Below are 19250 nucleotides of genomic sequence, written 5' to 3'. Positions count from 1 at the left end.
TATGGTCCCTTTCACTATTTCTTACATTCCACTTATGAGTGAAACCATATGATGATTGTCCTTCTCTGATTGACTTATTCCCTCCAGTTCCATCCATATTAGAGCAATGGTGGATATTTGTCTTTTCTGATGGCTGAGTAATATTCCATTGTATATATATAGGCCACATCTTCTTTATCCATTCATCTGTCGAAGGACATCATGGCTCCTTCGACAGTTTGACTATTGTGGACATTGCTGCTATATGCTAATGTGGACAACATTACAGAGGAGATGTCCCTGCGTTTCACTACGTCAGTATCTTTGGGGTAAGTACCCAGTAGTGCAATTGCTGGGTCGTAGGGTAGCTCTGTTTTTAACTACTTGAGGAATCTCCACACTGTTTTTCAGACTGGCTGTACCAGTTCACATTCCCACCAACAGTGCAAGAGTGTTCCCCTTTCTCCACATCCTCTCCAACATTTGTTGTTTCCTGTCTTGTTTATTTTAGCCATTCTCACTGGTGTGAGGTGGGATCTCATGGTGGTTTTGATTTGTATTTCCATAGGTTTTCTATAGAGGAGCAGTAACCAGGGACCCCTGGGTGACTTAGTGGTTGAGCATCTGCCTTTGGCTCAGGTCAGATTCCAGGGTCCTGAGATCGAGTCCCATATCAGGCTCCCCCCAGAGAGCCTGCTTCTCCCTCTGCCTATGTCGCTGCCTCTCTCTCTGGTCTCTCATGAGTAAATAAATAAAAATCTTTAATAATAATAATAAAAAAGAGCAGTAACCATATACATAACTTCATTATGAACAAGAAAGTTGATTTTATTCAAAACAGGAACAAAACAAAATATTTGGAAAATTTTACAGGAAAATGTATGTAATAATATGAAAAAACCCCAACATGTGACTGATAATAAAAGAAAGTTTAAACAAATAAAAAAGGATTATTTATTGATGGTGACACCAAATATTATAATGATGACATTTGTTTCTCTTTTTGTAATTTTAGAATTTGACAAAAATGATTCTACCTTTCATCTAGAAAATAAACAGCTGAGGATATGTATGAAATTTTTAAAAAAGAGAATACAGAGAATTTTTGCTCTAATATATGTATTATATAATATATAGTACACATATAACTATATATAAATATATGCTAATATAATTTCTAAAATGTATATATTATATTTGGCATATATTTATAGTATAATATATACCTATGGCATTTTATGTGGTCACACATATCTATCAGACAAAAACAGACCTGAGATTCCATTAGAACGTTCCATTAGATTTTATTAGAACTTGGTTTTTCATGAGAAACACCTAACTCTGGGAAATGAACAAGGGGTAGTGGAAAGGGAGGTGGGCGGGGGGTTGGGATGACTGGGTGATGGGCACTGAGAGGGGCACTTGGCGAGATGAGCACTGGGTGTTATGCTAAATGTTGGCGAATTGAACTCCAATAATAAAAAAAAAGAACTTGGCTTTTTGATGAAAAGAAAAAGAAAGCATAATATGCAAATAGATTATTTAATTAGTTGTGCTCTAAAAATTGACGATTTGGGTAATTGTAACATTTTCAAGTCCTACCATATTCCCAAATGAATTCTAGACAGATTTTAGAATTACACTGAAACTAAAAACCATAGGAAATAAGGAATATTGGTGAAATTTATGCCTTCTCATGGATGATTTCTCATCATGAAAGCAATAGAATAAGGCATAAAGGGGAGAATTGATAAATATGCTTGGATAAGAATTCTTTAAATTTTTCTTAAAAAAATCAACATCAAAAATTACATAGAAATAACCAATTCTAGGAAAAATATTTGGAATTCTTACAGCTTGGGATCAAAAAGACTGCCAAATTACATGTTATTTAACTTCATTCATCTCAATTTCATCATCAGTGAAACAGGTAATAACACTCTTGTTTGATGAGAGGGCTAGAAATAAAGTATATACTTGCAGCAAAATAAGTATCAGCCATTCTTTCTTGTACTTTTACATATCTATAGAAAAGTTCAATGAGGAAAATACTTAGACTCCCAACAGAAAGACAGGCAAAGGATGTGAGTAATTTATGAAAGAAGAAATTTAATTAGCTAATAAACTTGAAAAATTTAACCTTGCTAATGAGATGCAAATTAAAACATTAATAAAATGCCAGTTTCCATCTAATAAATTAGAAAAAAATTTAAAATATATATATATTATGAAAGAGAGGCTTCCACATACACTGGGAACATAAATTTTCCACCAACTGACCTTGAAAGCAATTTGGCAATGGTCCATACTCTTTTACCTGTAATTTCACTACTGAGAATATATTTAAAACTGTCAAAATTTTATTTTTGTGTGAATAATTGGACACATCTTAAATCAAGGGACTCTAGGGTTTTGTGATAACTCAGCTTTATTGATGAAAATAACATTTGCCATGTACTCCTAATGTATGTAAGTCTATATTTATTGTTTTTTATACCATTCATTTTTACCACTAAAACACATACCCAAAATAGAATTGAAAAACTTGAAATAAAAAATAGAAATTCTAATACTTTCTTCCTGGGGCTCACCCTACTGCATTGTCTTGCACATCTCCCAGTTTGCATGGACCCCATTTCAAAGACCACAGCCCAGAATGTTCTGCAGTTAGAAAAGAACTAAATAAATCATGGCACATCCATCAGAGTAAATATAATTTAGCTATTTGAAATCACAATTTTGGATAATATTGAATTTTGAGAACATGGTACTATATAATAATAATGTCTGTGAGGGTGAATATAGTCCCCAGCTGGCTCATTGTTTGTTAGCTGTTGCACATCTTAGGCCTTCAATAAATATTTGCTGACTGAAAAAGTGAATTATAAAAGCAGGACCCTAACCTGTATTTGGATTATGGATCTAAAAGCATGAAAAAAGACAGCAAAAATTGCATACAGACATACTATATATGTGTGTGCATAGACATACATATAGAATTTTCAAAAATTTCTACAATGCGTTATGTAATTGTAAACCAAAATTCAAGGCAGATATGAATGAAAACATAGAACTCAAAATGAGAGACAATTTTCAAAGGATAAAAGATAAAATCTGAAATATCGAGAATATGCAATAAATAGTTGAAGACCTCAAACTGTATGACTCAGAGGACCGAATAAGACAAATTTATAGGAGGTTTTCTCTTATGTAGAAGTTATTATGAATTTGGGTAGAGATATGGCATATTTCCCTCCAAAATGTTCGGAATACTTGATGACTCTTTCCCTCTGGGTCCTTAAATACACTCCAAAGGTGGGAGTTTGCACATACAAATGTTTGGAAGAATTTCCTGAGGAATTTGTTTAAAAGCATAGATTCCTGAGGTCTGCCCTCTGCAGTTCTGATGGGGCAGGTTTGACGAAGAGTCCAGGAACCTAACCCCTTGACCCCAAGGGGGTCTGGTCCCCAGGACCTGACTCTCAACAGTTGGAGGTTGTGGACAGTGAGACCAAGCACTCACCCTGAATCACACAGAGCCTCAGCAGCATGACCCACCCAGAATGGATGGCATACACTGAAGAGGAGGCTGGAAAAGCACTAGCTTCTCACAAGTGCCACCGTGGAACCCGAAGCTGTAAGAGGACTCAAAAGCAGAAGTCTCCAAACTGAAATCCCTGCAGGCTATTAACAGTTGAAAAGGGTGCTTTTTATCACTTCGGAGTAGGTCAGAGAACGCAAGTGACCCATGTGTTAGAAGAACTGGCTTCAAGAGGTAGAACGGAGAGGTCCCCTTCAAAAACCACACCCAGGTTGTGTGAGGAGCATTAATGCCCGTGGAGTCCTGTAGGTGACCGTCTTTTTCCATGGATAGTCCTTAAGCCCCACTGGGACATGACAAATATGATTTTGGCTGAAAGAATTACTCAGGGAAGTTAGTGACTTTTCTTTTTTTTTTAAGGTTTAATTTATTTATGAGAGAGAGAGAGAGAGAGAGAGAGAGAGAGAGAGAGAGAGAGAGAAAGCATGAGACAGGGGAGGGGCAGAGGGAGAGGGAGAAGCAGGCTCCCTGCTGAGTAGGGAGCTCGATGCGGAGCTTGGTCCCAGGATTCTGGGATCATGACCCAAGCCAAAGGCAGATGTTTAACCATGAGCCATCCAGGTGACTCTAAAATGACTTTTCTAAGACTGCATTGGGGTCTATCTAGGAACAGACTCTGTGATGTTGAGGACACCTGGCCTTCCTCACGTGGCTGCACCTGCCCAGGGGCATTTTGGTAATAGTCCCATTAAGCCTGACAGGTGAGCGAGGAAACAGCCAGTGCAGGTTGTAGAAAAGCAGGCAAAGCTGAGAGATGGTTAATTTGGTTAATTTTTCAAAAGAAATGAAGTTGATATAAAGGCTGTTGTGATAAAGATAGTGAGAAAAAAATGTGACTTACATTTGGGTTTTCTTAAGAATGGAGTTGCTGAGTTTTTTTCTGGTTCTATAGAAATAACATCCTTTTATACAGTGTAATAAGCCTTCTGCAGCCCTTCATTTTAATTAAAAGTTTGTCAGGAAAAAGGGCCACAAGGAAACTTTTGGAGGAGATGGATGGGTTTATTGCCTGTATTGTGGTGATGGTTTCACACATGTATGCATATGTTCAAACTCACAGACTGTGTACACTGAACATGTAAAGTTTTAAAAATATCAATGATAGCTCCAGGAAACTGTTTGTTTGTTTTATCTAGTACGCAAGCCACAGGGCCCTTCCTCCATGCTTCTCTCCTGTCTCCCCCACAGAGCAGTCTTTGAAAGGTGAGCTTCATTCTGTCCCATCTTGCTCAAATTCCTCAAATGGTTTCTCCTCATGCCTGGAATCAAACCCCAAGTCTCCACAGTGGCCCAGAAGACCCACCTGATCTTGCCCATGGTTACTTCTCTGGCACCCACTTCTTTGGTCTCACCTCCAGCCATGCCCTCTCCACCTCCCTTCAGCCACCTTGACCTCCTGGCCCCTGGAGGCTAAAGAACAGGCTCCCGGGCCAGGGCCCCTTGCTCAACATCCCCTTATCCCACAGCCTCCCCTCACTTGTGGCAGCCCAGCCCACTCATCATCTTTTATTGGTATGATCTCTCTGATCACACTATGTAACACGCCCACATTACACACCCAAACTCCTCCACACACTTGACCCTACTTTATCTCTGCTCATAGCACTCTCCACTATCCAGCATCATGATATCTCCTCAACTGGTGTTTGGCTAGTGTCCGTCTCCCAGTGTCTTTTCAGTTGCACGAGGGCCTGCATTTGATCTGTCTCGTTTGGTGATGTGTTCCCAATCCCCTTGAGGAGTGGGTGTCATGGCATGCAGTACTCACTCAATATATATTTGTTGAATAAATGAATAAATAGCATTTAAAAAGATGCCTGATATCAAAGTTAAATGGGTAGAAAAAAAATCTCCAATAATCCTCATGCAACAGCAAATCAAACTGTTTCCCACTGGACTAAAAAAAAAAAGTATTCGATTTTTGAAAACTGGTTGTAATTGACTCTATTTTTGTATCAAAAATAACTTGGGAATAAGTTTCCTGGTTTATTTCAGCACTAATCTGAGTGTACTTTTCTGCTTGTTTTTAACCAAAAGGATGATTTCTTGCTGACTATTTTGTAACAGAGTACTCTGCAGGTTTGATTAGAGTTTTGTTTGACATCCTAAGGAATGAGTGCCCACAAGTGCTCTCCTCAAGATCGGAAAGCCAAGGGCAAACCTTGCAGGCAGAGCCCAGATCCTGCCCATAGAGAAAAGAAGAGCCACGGGTCCCATAGCTGAAGTCAGTGAGAAAGTAAAAGAACCCAGCAACAATCCATTTCTCATTTGTTTTCTGCAGGAAACAGAGAACTTTTCAGGCCAAAGGTATGGGTGTGAAGAGAAGGAGTGTGGAAGCCCAGTGCAACAGAATGAAAGGATTGTGTAATGAGGCTACATTCCAGCCATGGACCAATGGGCCTACTTGGGGCCCTGGTACATGACTGTCATTGGAGTGGACCCACTTACCAATCAGATTTGGGATAATTTAGCCAGCACTGAGTTGAAATGGTCTATTTTCAATCTATGGAGGATTTGTCTAAGCAAATTAATGGTACAAGGGTAAGAATAGGGAAAAGTGAAGCCTTTCAAACCCACTGGAAAAAACCGATTGTTTATAAAGACTGTAGCCGATCTATTATATATATATTATAATTTATGTAATTATAATTATACATATATTATATAATTATATATAATTTATATACATATATATATATATATGTAAGTGTGCCTTACTGATTTGTTAAAATGGGTCTGTTTTCCTCTGACAACATATTACCTATTCTTGTTACCTACGGGCGCTAGATGATATCCGGGAAGCAATTCCTGAAAAACATTCAGTGACAAACAGTAGTAACTCAGATGCTCATCTGAGGCAGCCCCTCACTGTCAGTGATCCTGTGGTTTGTCTGTGTTGATACCTTGTTTTTTGTGTGTGAGTCATCCATTGCAGATTAGCTCTCTAAAATAAGGAATAAAGTCCAGAAAAGCCCAGTTAAGACTCCCTGGGTGGAGCAACGTGTTTGTTCATTAGCATCCGTAATGATGGTAAAACAGTGCTTCAAAGAAAGGATGTTGCGCTTGTGTGTGCGCACACGTGGTCCACATGCTGAGTATACATACATTGGCATTTTACAGAAAGGGAACAGAAAGATGCCGAGAGAATGTTCTGTCTGTGAAAGAACGTATACTAGTCTCACAGAAGATGCTGACTACCGTTACTCTCTCCTTTACTGGTGTCTCCTAGATGGTGGAATTTTTGATGGTAGCAAATGTTTCTTGATCCTTACCATTCCCCATAGTCCCTAGCACAACACTTTGTACATGATGAACTGTCAATAAAATATTTCCTGAACTGCATCAGTTTTGCCTTAGTAGACCCTGATTCAGAACCATCCCCCCAATCATGCAAACTAAAGAGGACGGAAATAAATATTAATGGAAGCTAGCCTTGTTTTAAAGTCACCCTCGATTACAAAGACTGGAGATTTAAAAAAAAATAATTTAGCTAAGACTCCTTTTTTATAGTTTGGGTTGGAAGCAAAATATTTTTAAACGTGGCTAAGAAGACAGCTGACTGTGGGGAGAACCCCTACAAACCAGCCTCCCAATTCACATAATTGTGAGAGCCCAAATCCCCAGGAATGAGAACATTTAGCTAATCTTTCCAATCACATTCTCCCTACCTCCCCACCCCCCATCTTCTTGGAATTATGTTATCTCTGCTCGTTTTAAAAGCTCAGAAGCCTTTTGAATTGGAGCGGCATTCAAAGGACAGTCAAGGGTCACCCTTGGAATATTAAAGGCGAGTGGATTACAGGAGAGGGAGGGAATGGGAGCAGCTGGGTGAGGCGGAGCCCCGTGCAGACCCAGGGCAGAAAATGGGAGGAAACTCCTGAGGAACTGGTGTTGGTCGAGAGCTGCCGGGACTGCTCCGGAGGATGGGAGGTGATATGCAGCGTGGCAACCCCCATTATTAGTGTCCGGCTCTTGCTGCTGCTGCAGTCTCAGGGTAAAGAAAAGCAAAACACATATTAGCGAAATCAATTAGGCAATGGCCTTTTGAACAGAAATAGAATGGTTCCTTTAGAGACCACAGATACAGGAACCTTGAACCTTGAAAAATTAAAAGCCAGGGACTGTTTTATTTTTTTTATTATTTTTATTTTTTGCCAGGGACTGTTTTAATTCAGGGATCCAATTCTATAGGATTTACAGCTGGCAGACCGATATACTTCTTTCTGAAAATAACACAAGGGCTTTATAAATTCCTTCTCGAAAGACGTCAGAGTCATTTAGTTTCCCCCCCAAAAAAAATCTGTTTTGGGAACTTTCTTCCATCATTTATAGGTATTGATTCTTGTTTGGGGTTTGTAAATAAAATCAATGAATATTTAGTGAGGGCTTATTACGTGCTAAGTGCTGCCCTAGTATGTGGAGTGGGAGGATGCAGGAACAGGCCCCTCCTCAGCAGTAGTTACTAACTGATTTCAGGGGAGATGGGGAGGATGGGGAGATGAACCGCTTTGAAAATCTGATGAAAGCTAAGGGGCTTCTCCACAATAAAACGCAGGCACACTCATCCTTTGTCAGGACAGTTGCTAGAGAGAGACCTGTGTATACATCTCTCATTATGGCTATGCAGTGGGCCCTATTCTAAGCGGGCCCTATTTGTGAATTATTTATTTACATGCAAACCTATCTCAGGAGGTATGTATTATTACTCCCATTTCCTCTCAGGGAAACCGAGGTGCAGAGAGATGTGCTAGGTCCCGTACTCCAGGCTCCTCAGTGAGGAAGAGGTGACCTCAGACCCAAGCACAGGCTCTTGGTCCCATGCCCATGTTCCCAGCCTGGCTGGGCTGGCCTGGGGACTTGCAAGGTCCCAGTAAGGCTGACCACCACTGCCCACTGTGGGCCGACGGGAGGGCGTCTGTGCAAGGTAGACCAAGTGGCCAGTTGACATTTTTATCACCACCTGCCAGAAAATCATCCTAGTATGCTTGCAGTCATCAGAAAAAAATGTGGATGGCACATTCTGGGGCTGTGCAGTGCCTATCCACATGCCACGGCCAGAGGAAAGCTATACCCGGCTGAGTGTGGAGGGTCTGGCATGCTAAGCAGGAGTTTTGACCCAACTCTGATGGTACTGGGAGACGGTCAGGTTTCAAAGCTGGATTTTTAGGAATGTTAGTCTGTCAGCAGGGGGCAGAATGGATTTTTCTATTTATTTATGGAAATTTGAAACCATAGGGAACTGGATATTTCTTGAATAAAAAGTTTTCCTCCCCAACTGTATGTCCTTTGCCATTCGGGATGGAAGAACAGAATTAGATGTATCCACATTTTTAATGTATTATTCATTTAAATGAATATTTGCCTCTGAGAAAAATGATAGAATTAGAGCATTTGTAATAAAATCATATTTCTAATATGCTGTGAGGGTTTGCTGGTACTGTCCCCGAATGACATGAGGCCAATTGTGTAGGAGCAGTGTTAGGCTCCCCTGGGTGAGGCGGAGATTCTCGCAGGCTGAACAAAGGGCGTGAACAGAGCTAGGAGGCCCAGGCTCTGGGTGGGCCGAGTCTTGGGCTCATGTGGGGACACCCCAAGCTCCGGTACTGAGGCCTTGCTTGAGAGAGGTTATCTCCCCTGCCAGTGGTAGCTTTTCTCCCGTTCAACCTTGGCCCTAGAGGGGGCAAAAAAACCCCAAACAAACAAAAACAAACAAACAAAAACCCCAACCCTTTCTTTTTCCTTTTCAGTGTCAATATGAAATTCTTCCATTTTGTCCTGTGGTAAAACAAAGTAACACAAGCACACAAAACCAACCTTACATTTCTGGAAGTGCAATACAGGTCAGTGTGCATGTGGGTACAATGCCCTACAGGTAAGATAGCCAGGTGACGCCTTACTTTGCATATTGTGCAATGTCAGACCCAATTAAGTGTATTTTGAAATATTAAAAATATCAACCAGAGACAATCCTTGCCTTTCCTTTCCTGCCTGCCTTCCTTACAATAATTAATCAATAATCAATAATCAATCAATCAATCCAAATACATTTATTAAGAACCTATTTTCTATCAGACGCAATACCTAGATTTCTAAGACATGTTTACTTACAAAAAAACTCAAACATCTCAGCTTGAGGCAAAGGCTTAAGTATTTTGGAAAAGTCAATGATTAACCAATGGAAAAACTGTCATGATTTTATTGCATCTGGGATGCATCACAGATAGGTAATATGGGCAGACCTGTAAGACCCTTTCTCCAAGGATATTGAAAACTCCACCTAAAATGGATGAGAGAAGCCAAATATGGTGGTTAAAGGGTTGGAATGGGCACTTTGGTCCTCTTTGTCTTCCTTGGAGGTCCTGGAGGCTCATCCCTAAAAACCTTAGGGCTTCTCTGTTAGGCGCTCAGTTTGAAAACTCCAAAACTAGAGGCAAGATCTTTCCATTCTGTGAACTTACTATGTCATCCACTTTTGCAAAAGGTTGCAAATATTGAGATTATGTATAGTAAGTACCTTCAGAAAGAAAGCATTTTTAGGACAGAGATGGTTGTTCTCTCTTCGTGCATTCAAGCCACTAAATGCAGGTTCACTTTAGTCTGAGTTGTGCTCTGATTAAATCCTGATACCTATTTGAAGCCATCAGATTATGAGGAATATATGGATAGAGGGTATGTGTATGCGATGTCAATACCACTGTATAACCCCATTACCAAAAGACCAGATCTAGATGAGCCTGAATTGAACTTTTATTGATGCTTTTTCACAAAGGCAGCAAAAATTGAATTGATGGTGCTATTAGGTTGTCAATAGCAGTGTCTCCCTTTTTTCCCAGATAAGTATACATGAAGCATCATCCACATAGTCATTATAACCTCTTGGGGCCAAAAGAACTATAGAGGTTCACGGTACTGATCTAGATGTGTGTCTGACGGCACACTAGATGCTTTGTGGAAGTCCAGAACTCGTAGACTCCCATTTGATTGATTGTTATATTGCCATTCCAACTTATAGGTTTATACTGGTGAGCTATTTTGTTTGTTTGCCTGTTTCTGTTTAGGTACAATGCCCTGTCTAATACTGTCATCTATAATTGGAGTCATCAATAAGTGTGTTGATAATTAATGCTGATCAACAAAAATATAAGCATAGTTAAGGGGATATGGCATGTGTGGTGGTGCTAGGAGAGAAGTAGAGTCCCTAAGTGGTGATTGACTGGGGAGAAGGAAGTTGCTTACCTGACATTCAACAAAAAGACAAGACCCTTCGACTATGCCCATATGTGCATTTAAATGAAATGCCATCTTCTAACAGCAAGGCAAATCAGGTATTTTGTGGTCTTGTTTTCCCTTTCAACATGATTGTGGACATTCACGTTAACTAAATAACTCCCCAAAGAGAGTGTTGGGGATTGATGGTGCAGCAAGGAGTGTAATTTGCCCAGACCACCTTCTGAAGAGGGGACGCTATTTCACTCTGTAATGCCCTGCCTGCCCCTAAGACAACATTCACCTAATTGTAGGTCAACATCCAGTATGGTGGGTTGTGTTGCAAATGGCCTAGAGTGTGTTTCTTACACACAGCTATTGGGTTCTTTCTGGTGGATAATGGTGGTCAGTAATGGTTAGAGATGGGTGAGGGCTTGCTACATTCCTAAAGCCTTGTCACTTGCTTATAATGAAAACAAGCTCTGAGGCCAGATGTTGCCATACATACAGATATTTATTGAGTGCACTTTTATTAGCAGATAATCCCCAAGTAGTTCGTTCACTCTATCTGAATGCTTGATGAAGTCATAATTCTGTCATTTTAGATGAACCTAGCACACCACGCATGGAAGTTCTATTAAGGCAGCTATGGCAAGATTTTAGAAGCAAGATCTGTTTCTCTCACAGCATCAGGCAGCTAGAACTCTCCGACCCAAAGACTGGATGTGGGACAGCTTAGGCTTCCGGCACTTTCTAAACCCTGAGGCAATAGGACTTGCTAGATCTTTAATATCCTCTGGTTCTACTCAAGGGAAGGGAATGTCTCTAAAATATTTTAGCCAGTACATACAGTTTGAAAATGACTAACTAAATGAAAACCCATGTTGAGCCTCCGCTAAGGCTGGTCAATAAGTTCTTAATCTCACTCAACTTAATATAAATTATACTAATTAGCAAAATGCAAGGTGAGGGAGTGGTGGACGGTGAGGGAGGTAGCTGAGTAGTTGCCGGGACCCAAGCCTGAAGTAGGGCCTTTCTGAAAAGATGATTGTCCTGGAGCATGAACACTAATTGAGGCAGTTGACATAACCTAAGGTGGAGCTCAGGGGTCAGAAAACCTCTTCTGTCAGGAGGCAGAGAGTAAATATTTTCAGCTTTGCAGGCCACACAGCAAAATCAGGGCTGTGCCCCTTGAGGAAGGGACATGACCTTGGAGAGGCAGCTGCCTTTGGGGAAAGGGAAGTCTTGAGGGAGGACTCAGCTGCGAACCATGTCAGCCAACACTCGTGGGCTGGGAAATGAGTATGTTGGTCAGGTAGGGGGTCCTGGAGGCACACCACAGCATCCACATGGCGGATACTTCTGTTCCAACTGAACCCACACTCAGTTGGATGCCTCAGTGAGTGAAGTGGTGTGGTGGAAGGAGGTCTTTCTCTGTCATACCTCCCATCTTTGTAACCATATTCATGTGCATTAGCTGTGCATCACCCCACTCAAGTCTCACCGAATCCCCCTTGAGAAATAATAAAGCCGTGTTGGTATGGAAACCAAGATGCAGACAGAGTAAATCACTTGTGGTCATGCAGGTGTTTGGTGCTAAATTGGGGAATGTCCATGAGGTCTTCTGGTCTTCCATAGCCTCCTTAGTGCTTCACTCTCGAAACTCAGCCTTCCTTTTGAATTTTGAATGCCTTCCTGATTTGCACAGAATATTCAGCTTGTTTCTTTTGAGATAGTCAAATAAGATCTCAGCCATGCTAACTGTAAATTGGAGAGGTAGGAGAAATAGATAACCACTGGGAATATTGGGTTGAGGAAGGAAATTCAGGTTGGTATCAATTTATTGCTGTGAAAATCTATTGTGAGATTGACAGGGGTATAGTTGTGTAAGCTTTGTAATTAAGTTCAGTATGATGTAAATTTCTATCTATTGAGGATTTACTAAAAATGTGGATTTTTCTGCTTTTCTCAAAACAATTTTTGTTGGCAGTTTAGGAAGTGACATTTAAAATGCACTAAGCAGTGGGTGAATTTATGGTATTTTTAGTGCTTTGATTTTCATTCATTTTCGGAATTTTCAACAATAAATAAGTATACTTATAATAGAAAAAAAGTATAGAAATATACTATGGTCTTATTTCTAAAAGTCCAATAGAATGTCTTTTTAAAAATCATTAACAGAAGGAGGAAATGTTGAGTGGTAAAAAAAAATAGAAATATCTTGTAACTTTTGAGGGAAACATTCTTCATTCAGTACATTAAATATTATAATGAGAACCAATTGACTTAATATTTGGTAATTGGCAAAAAAAAGATAAAAATTGTTTTACTTCATGACTAAGGTAACAAAATTCACCCTTGAAGTTTTCTTACCCAAAACCCACTTAAGTCTAGCTTTATGCTAGTTAATTATGTGTGGTTTTGATTTTACCTCTTCTCAGTGGGGGAAATTAAATACAAAATATGGTGCTGTCTTTGCATTTTAAATTGGCTGTAGTAATTTGCACCAACCTTTTTCCTAAATTGAACTGTGGCTATCTAAGGGATGGGGGGGGGTGACCTGATGCATTTTTCTTCTTTATAACGGATATAATTTTTCTATTGAATTCTAGAAGTGGATCTGTTGAGTATAACTTTGCTATACTGTGGCACTTCACAAACAAATGAATTATTTCCTTGGATTTTTGAAGCTTGGCTGTCTTATTTACATTTTCCTCAAAGCCTTCTGATTGCTGTTTCATAGTTGGTTTGTATGTACATAAAAATATGCTGGACCCAGTTCAAGCTTGATTCAGACGGGCGTGGGTATTTCCATCGTGTGGCTGCCACTGGACACGGATGCTTTGCTGAGTTAATCATCTCACTATCTTCAGTTTCTCTGACTATAAAATGAGAATGATTATGCTTACAAAAATTCTGTTGCTTAAATTGTTGCAGGCCTTTAGCTGAATTATCTCTTTATCGGGGATTACTGTTGACTGTCTAGTGAAAACCCAAGCCAAATTCTTCTCTTTCATACAGTGTCCTATATTTGCATTTCGGGTTTACAAAAGAAATACATGGGGCTATCTTGAAAAAATATTTTTTGACATTGAGGGGGGGGGTGGAGAGAGAGAGAGAGAGAACAAGTTGGAGAGGGGCAGAGGGAGGGAGAGAATCTCAAGCTGACTCCATGCTGGGCAGGGAGCTGGACGTGGGCTCGATTTCATTACCTTGAGATCATGACCTGAGCTGCATTGGGACATCTTTATTTAAAAATTATATTAAAAGACATCAGGAATTAGTATACAATGAGAATATATACAATTAGCATATGCTAAGTTGTATATAACCATATAGAAATAAACCGTAAGGAATATTAGTTAGGTAAAAATTATTAACATGTGGAAAGCTCAGGGCAGATGTGTACTCATTGAAACCTACCAGCTAGTTATTGCAGCATCATTGACAGAGCTCTAATTTACATTAGCAGTATTGTAAATATAAGTGTAAATTTAGAATAAACTCTAAAATGAGTTTTAAGAAGTACCAGATCCATCAGATAATAGATATTACAAGGTGAAGTCGTTCTGGCGGTCAGATGATTTGAGGAAATGCAAGGGTAAGCAGCGCTGAATTGGTATCTTTCCTGGTAGGCTCTTCTGTTGCGTTTTCCATGTGGGCATGATTGCAAACCTCTTTTGTGTAGACTATCTTTGGGGACAAGTATTCTCTAATGCACTTTGGGAAATGCTGTTTTATTCCAACCTTTTCATTTTCCAGATGAGAGAACTGAGGGTCAAGTGATTTGCTAAGTTTCCATAGACCATGAACCTGAATGGAAGCCTGGATATTTGACACTATCTGATGTCCTGTCTACTGCCTTGCATCATACCACAGATTTCACACGAGCAGTGTTGGACAGAGAGGTGTTTTGTTCCTAGAGTCTGCAGGGAGGAAGATATTATACCCAGCATGCTCTGGGATTCAGTTATCCAGGGTTTAATGCCCTCAGGGTACATAATTCAAGTTCTGGGAAAGCCCATGAGTTACTAAGTTTATGAGCCTTCGTTTTCCATCCAGTGCCTACTGGGCAGTATAAAAAGACGAATCTGCTGAAGTTCAAAATACAGCTTCACCACTTGTGGGCTGTGTGGCTTTGGGACGAGTTACTTGGCTTCTCTGAGTCTCAGACCTGTGTCCCTCAGATGGGGACTGATATCTTGCATGGTTTGGGTGACATCTCATATATCTGAAACGCCTCTCTTCACTCGATGCACGGGACTGATTGTTGTTCTTTGGCAATGCTCGAATGAGATTGAAATAATTGCTGGGTGGTTCTGATGTTGATCGTGGTCCTTTCATTGTAGGACATGATGAAACTTTTTTTCTCAGATTCTGCTCATGGAAACTACCTCTCCTGCTTCTTTTTTTTCTCACCGTCTGGCTCTTAGGTCTCTGATGAGCTTGTGAGTCATCATGTATTGGTCTGTACTGGCGCATGCCATATCCTATTCTTGCACATACTTGCCACTCTTCTATATTGAACCAGTCATTTTTCTTCTATGAGCGCTGATAAAAGAATTTGCAGAGAGGTCCCCACTTCTTCGCCTGTAGTCGTGACAATTTCAGATTTTTACACAAGAAGTCTTTGCCGCTTCTAATTTTTTTTTTTTTAGCTTGTCCTAGCTATTTCTTTTCCTGTGTGCTGCTACAGAGGTCCTTGTGCATGGCAAAATTGCAGCTTTCTTGCATTCCCGCAAGCACCCATGTGGGTGCCGGTTGGAACATCCTTTCTTCGCTCTGGCAGAAAGGATTTTTACAGACTGCCATCCCTTTTGGCAGGGGGAGAATGACTTCCAAGCCGAGTGCTGCTTGAAAGAGGCACTCCCTCATCACTTATGACTGTACTCAGTGGTTACTGCTTGTGACACATTTTCAAATGGACCCCCCAATGGCTGCAGCTGTGATTAAAAGCTGTCTGCTCTCTGCCTCACTGGGGGTTTGCTGTTTAACCATGTCATGCACATATAGATGTGGGCTACAGCTGCATCACGGAAAACGTAAAGTGTTTTGTAAGATGAAAAATCAAATGAGTACCTGAATGACAAACTCCTGAATTTTCTTAGCCCAAGGCCCCGAGAGGCACTAGTTGGGAACCTAGCCATGTATGAGGTCCATAAAAGTAATTTAAGGAAGAAGAGCTAATGGTCAGTGAATATATACCATCTGCCAGTACATGCTTTGCACACACCAGCCAGCCTGAACATCTTAAAGATTTAAGTGCACTTGAACTTAGCAGCTGCATTTTGGCTCCTCTGTGTGTTTCAGGGTTCAGTCTGACCATTCGCAGATTAAAACAAGAAGAAAATAGTCTTTGTTTTTGGGAAGACTACCCAGATAGTCCCGATGATACCAGGCTTGGTTTATCATGAGGGTTTTGAATGCCATTCTAAACAGAAGTTTGCAATGAATGCTATCTTAAAAAAATAAAAATAAAAAACTCACATGAGCAGTGCGGCCTCAGAGATAGGGTGTCTCAAAGGCACAGATCACAACCCATTCCTCTAGATTAGAGAGACTGAGTATTCAACCTCTTGTAAAATAGAAATGTACTAGAACCTTTACCTCACGGGAGGAGTACACTTACCAAAAGGGTGTTCCCTTCCCTCCCCACCCTGCTCCACTGACTGACTCAGGAAAATCCAAACACGCATTCCCTTAGATGCACAGGAAAGGAATTTGGGGAAAATCTGAGATTTTCGTGTCTCTGTTCCCCCCTGTGCCTGCATCCCCCCACCCCCATACGTCAAGCACTCCCAAATCTCGGTGACCCAACACAGTCAATGAAATGCTAATCTATCACCAGCAAATTTAGGCTGACAATACTGCGAATCGACCACATCGATGACATTGATTATATTTCAAATATTTACAATATGGTGAGACAAGCCTAATTTATTTTCTAAAGAGTTCAGGGTAGGTATCACCGATCCAGAGGGGGGAAACAATGGAGAAATGTTTGTGGTTGCTATCTGCAATAATCTGATGCTGACAGAGAGTAGTATTTTATTTAGTAATTAACAGTGTAAAGGGGAGAGGAGCTGTCATGTTGGTTCTTAAGCTGGGGAATGTGATGAAAGATGATATCTACGATCTCATCCTTTCCACTTGTTTAGGATTGTCAGGATGAGAAATGTCAGCATTATGAAAGCCCGGCTCTGCTCTTGATATGATAAAACCCTTCAAAAGCCAGTCTTTCTCTCCCTCATCCCCCTCCTTTCCCGCTCTCTCTCTCTCTCTCTGCACTTGCTTTTTTATTTATCCTGTTTTGTTAGATGGCAGAAATATAATTCTTTTCTTTCTTCCTATTATAAGCCACCATTTTTGTTTTATTATATGTTTCACAACCCCTAATGCCCCACTGAAAATTACCTTGTTAAATGACAGTGTTTCGAAGCCATGAATCCTTTCCACCATTCCCTCAGAGGTTTGAAACAGTCAACAGACTGTAAAGAATAAATAATAAAAAAGTATTGATTATTTTGATGACTGTGAGATTCAATTAAGTATTAATTTTGCCCTCCAGTGGACCTATCAAGGTATTCAAAAGGGAGGATTCGGCTCAGCTAAATGCGTGCTGAGTGCTTCAGCCTTAAATGGGGAGAAAATGTGTTTACCTACAGTATTTGAAGAAGAAGTGCATTGATGCACAGAGTCCAATATTTAAGTGCTATGCACATTAAGCCTTGGTGACAGTGACATTGTTTTCAGTGGTATGAGTATTGACTAAAGAACTGCATTTGATGACAGCTTAAACTATTTGTATTGATTAACATTTTCATAGATTATCATGTGTCATATCAAATTCACTTTTCAGGCATGAATACATTAAAAAAAAATAACCACGGGCATACGGCAACCAATGTAACGCGACGGGACAAGAGAGCATGCCGCCCCACCTGCTCCTGTGCTGGTCACCTGTTTCCTGCTCAGGAACCACTTAGGCATGAACTTGGCAATAAATAGCTCCCAGATAACGCAAAAAGGGCACTTCTTGCTTTTCTTTTCCTCCTGCGTCCGGTGTGTGTGCCAAAACAATATCATGCATCTTAGTTTGCAAATGGAATAGCAGGCTATCCTTGGAAAATATTTCTGATCCTAAGATGCCCTCCTAATGAGCTGAAGATAAAGCAGATTCAGATTAGTGGGTGGGTGGGTGGGGGGGAGTTTGCTTTTTTTTTTTTTTTTTTTTTTTTGGAGGTGATTTCTGTTTTCTTTCTCTTTAATGCTCTGGGCATAGGATGCTCTAGGTATCGGGATTATTGAACACAGTTTGTAAGTATTTTTCCAATTCCTTAACAAAAAAAATTTTGAACCGATTTTTAAATCTATTTTGCTGTGTATTGTTTGCTTTAAAATGTTCGTTGGCTTTGGGGTCAGCTTCCGTCCCAAATCTGGGAGCGGGGAAGTCAACTTCTAAGGGTGCTGATGGAATTTACATGAGAAATCTCTTTTATTCCATTGAAAGCCTTTCGAGGACTCTTTTCTCCCTATCTCTTTTCTCTGCTCTGGGGATAGGGTTTAATTGCTTCTCCCCCAGGGAGAGTGCTTCTTAAAATAGCCCGTGGTTCCTCCATAGGGTGCTCCATCCTTTTTACTGTGTTGCTGGAGTACAAACCCAGCACTTTCTTTTTTCTTACTGCATTAAAGACGGAACAAGGTGTAAAAACATTCGCACAAAAAGCACATCCCACAATTAAAGCTGTGTTGGTTAGGTGGCTTTCAAAGAAGTTTTTTTTTTTTTTTTTTTTTTCCCTCCCCTTCTTCCCTCCGAAGCTTCCTGAATCTCTCACATGCTAGTTGAGCTTTAATAGGGTGGGGAGTAATGGAGAACTCCTCGGATCTGTAATAGCTCTTCACTTGACTGCAGCCAGCAATAACAGCGGGAGCAGCCAGAGATAAGAGAGAGAGGAGAGAGGGAGAGTGTGTGTGTGGAAGAGGGAGAGAGAGAGGGGAGAGAGAGAGGGAGAGGGAGAGAGGACACGCACACTCAAGCTGCCACTTTTTTTTCCTCCCCTTTACTCTTTTCCCCCATCCTAGGATCCAATGATAGCTGGACAAGTCAGTAAGCCCTTGCTGTCAGCGCAGAGTGAAATGAATGCGGAGTTGAGAGGTGAAGACAAGGCTGCTACTCCAGACAGCGAGCTGAATGAGTCCCTGCTTGTGCCTGTGGAATCAAATGACAGCGAGGACACTCCCAGCAAGCTCTTCGGTAAGTCTGTCTAGGTATTTCATTTCAGCCCTACAATGTTGTCCGGAAGAGCAATCCACACCCCCCCACCTCACCCTTTCCCTGTTGTTCATTCAATTTTCTTGTAAGTGCTAAAGAGGAGCCTCGCATCTCGGAGGGGCCGAGCCATCCGAGCCCATTCCAGCCCAGCCGGCTGGCAGGATGTCCTGCAAACTTTTCCCAGCCAGGAAC

At 40.8% G+C, this 19250-nt stretch overlaps 1 protein-coding gene across 1 annotated transcript in view; it reads left to right on the top strand.

The window, feature by feature from the left end:
* Positions 1-19250, top strand: part of POU6F2 (POU class 6 homeobox 2) — a 468834-nt gene that overhangs the window by 80498 nt on the left and 369086 nt on the right. The window contains 1 exon segment of the mRNA XM_055301115.1: positions 18869-19040. Within this exon segment, the coding sequence (XP_055157090.1) occupies positions 18869-19040 (172 nt within the window).

The sequence above is a fragment of the Nyctereutes procyonoides genome, unplaced genomic scaffold (assembly GCF_905146905.1).
Source record: "Nyctereutes procyonoides isolate TBG_1078 unplaced genomic scaffold, NYPRO_anot_genome, whole genome shotgun sequence".
In the NCBI taxonomy this organism is placed as follows: domain Eukaryota; kingdom Metazoa; phylum Chordata; class Mammalia; order Carnivora; family Canidae; genus Nyctereutes; species Nyctereutes procyonoides.
Note: the sequence above shows the minus strand (reverse complement) of the source record. Positions and strands in the feature narration are given on the sequence as shown.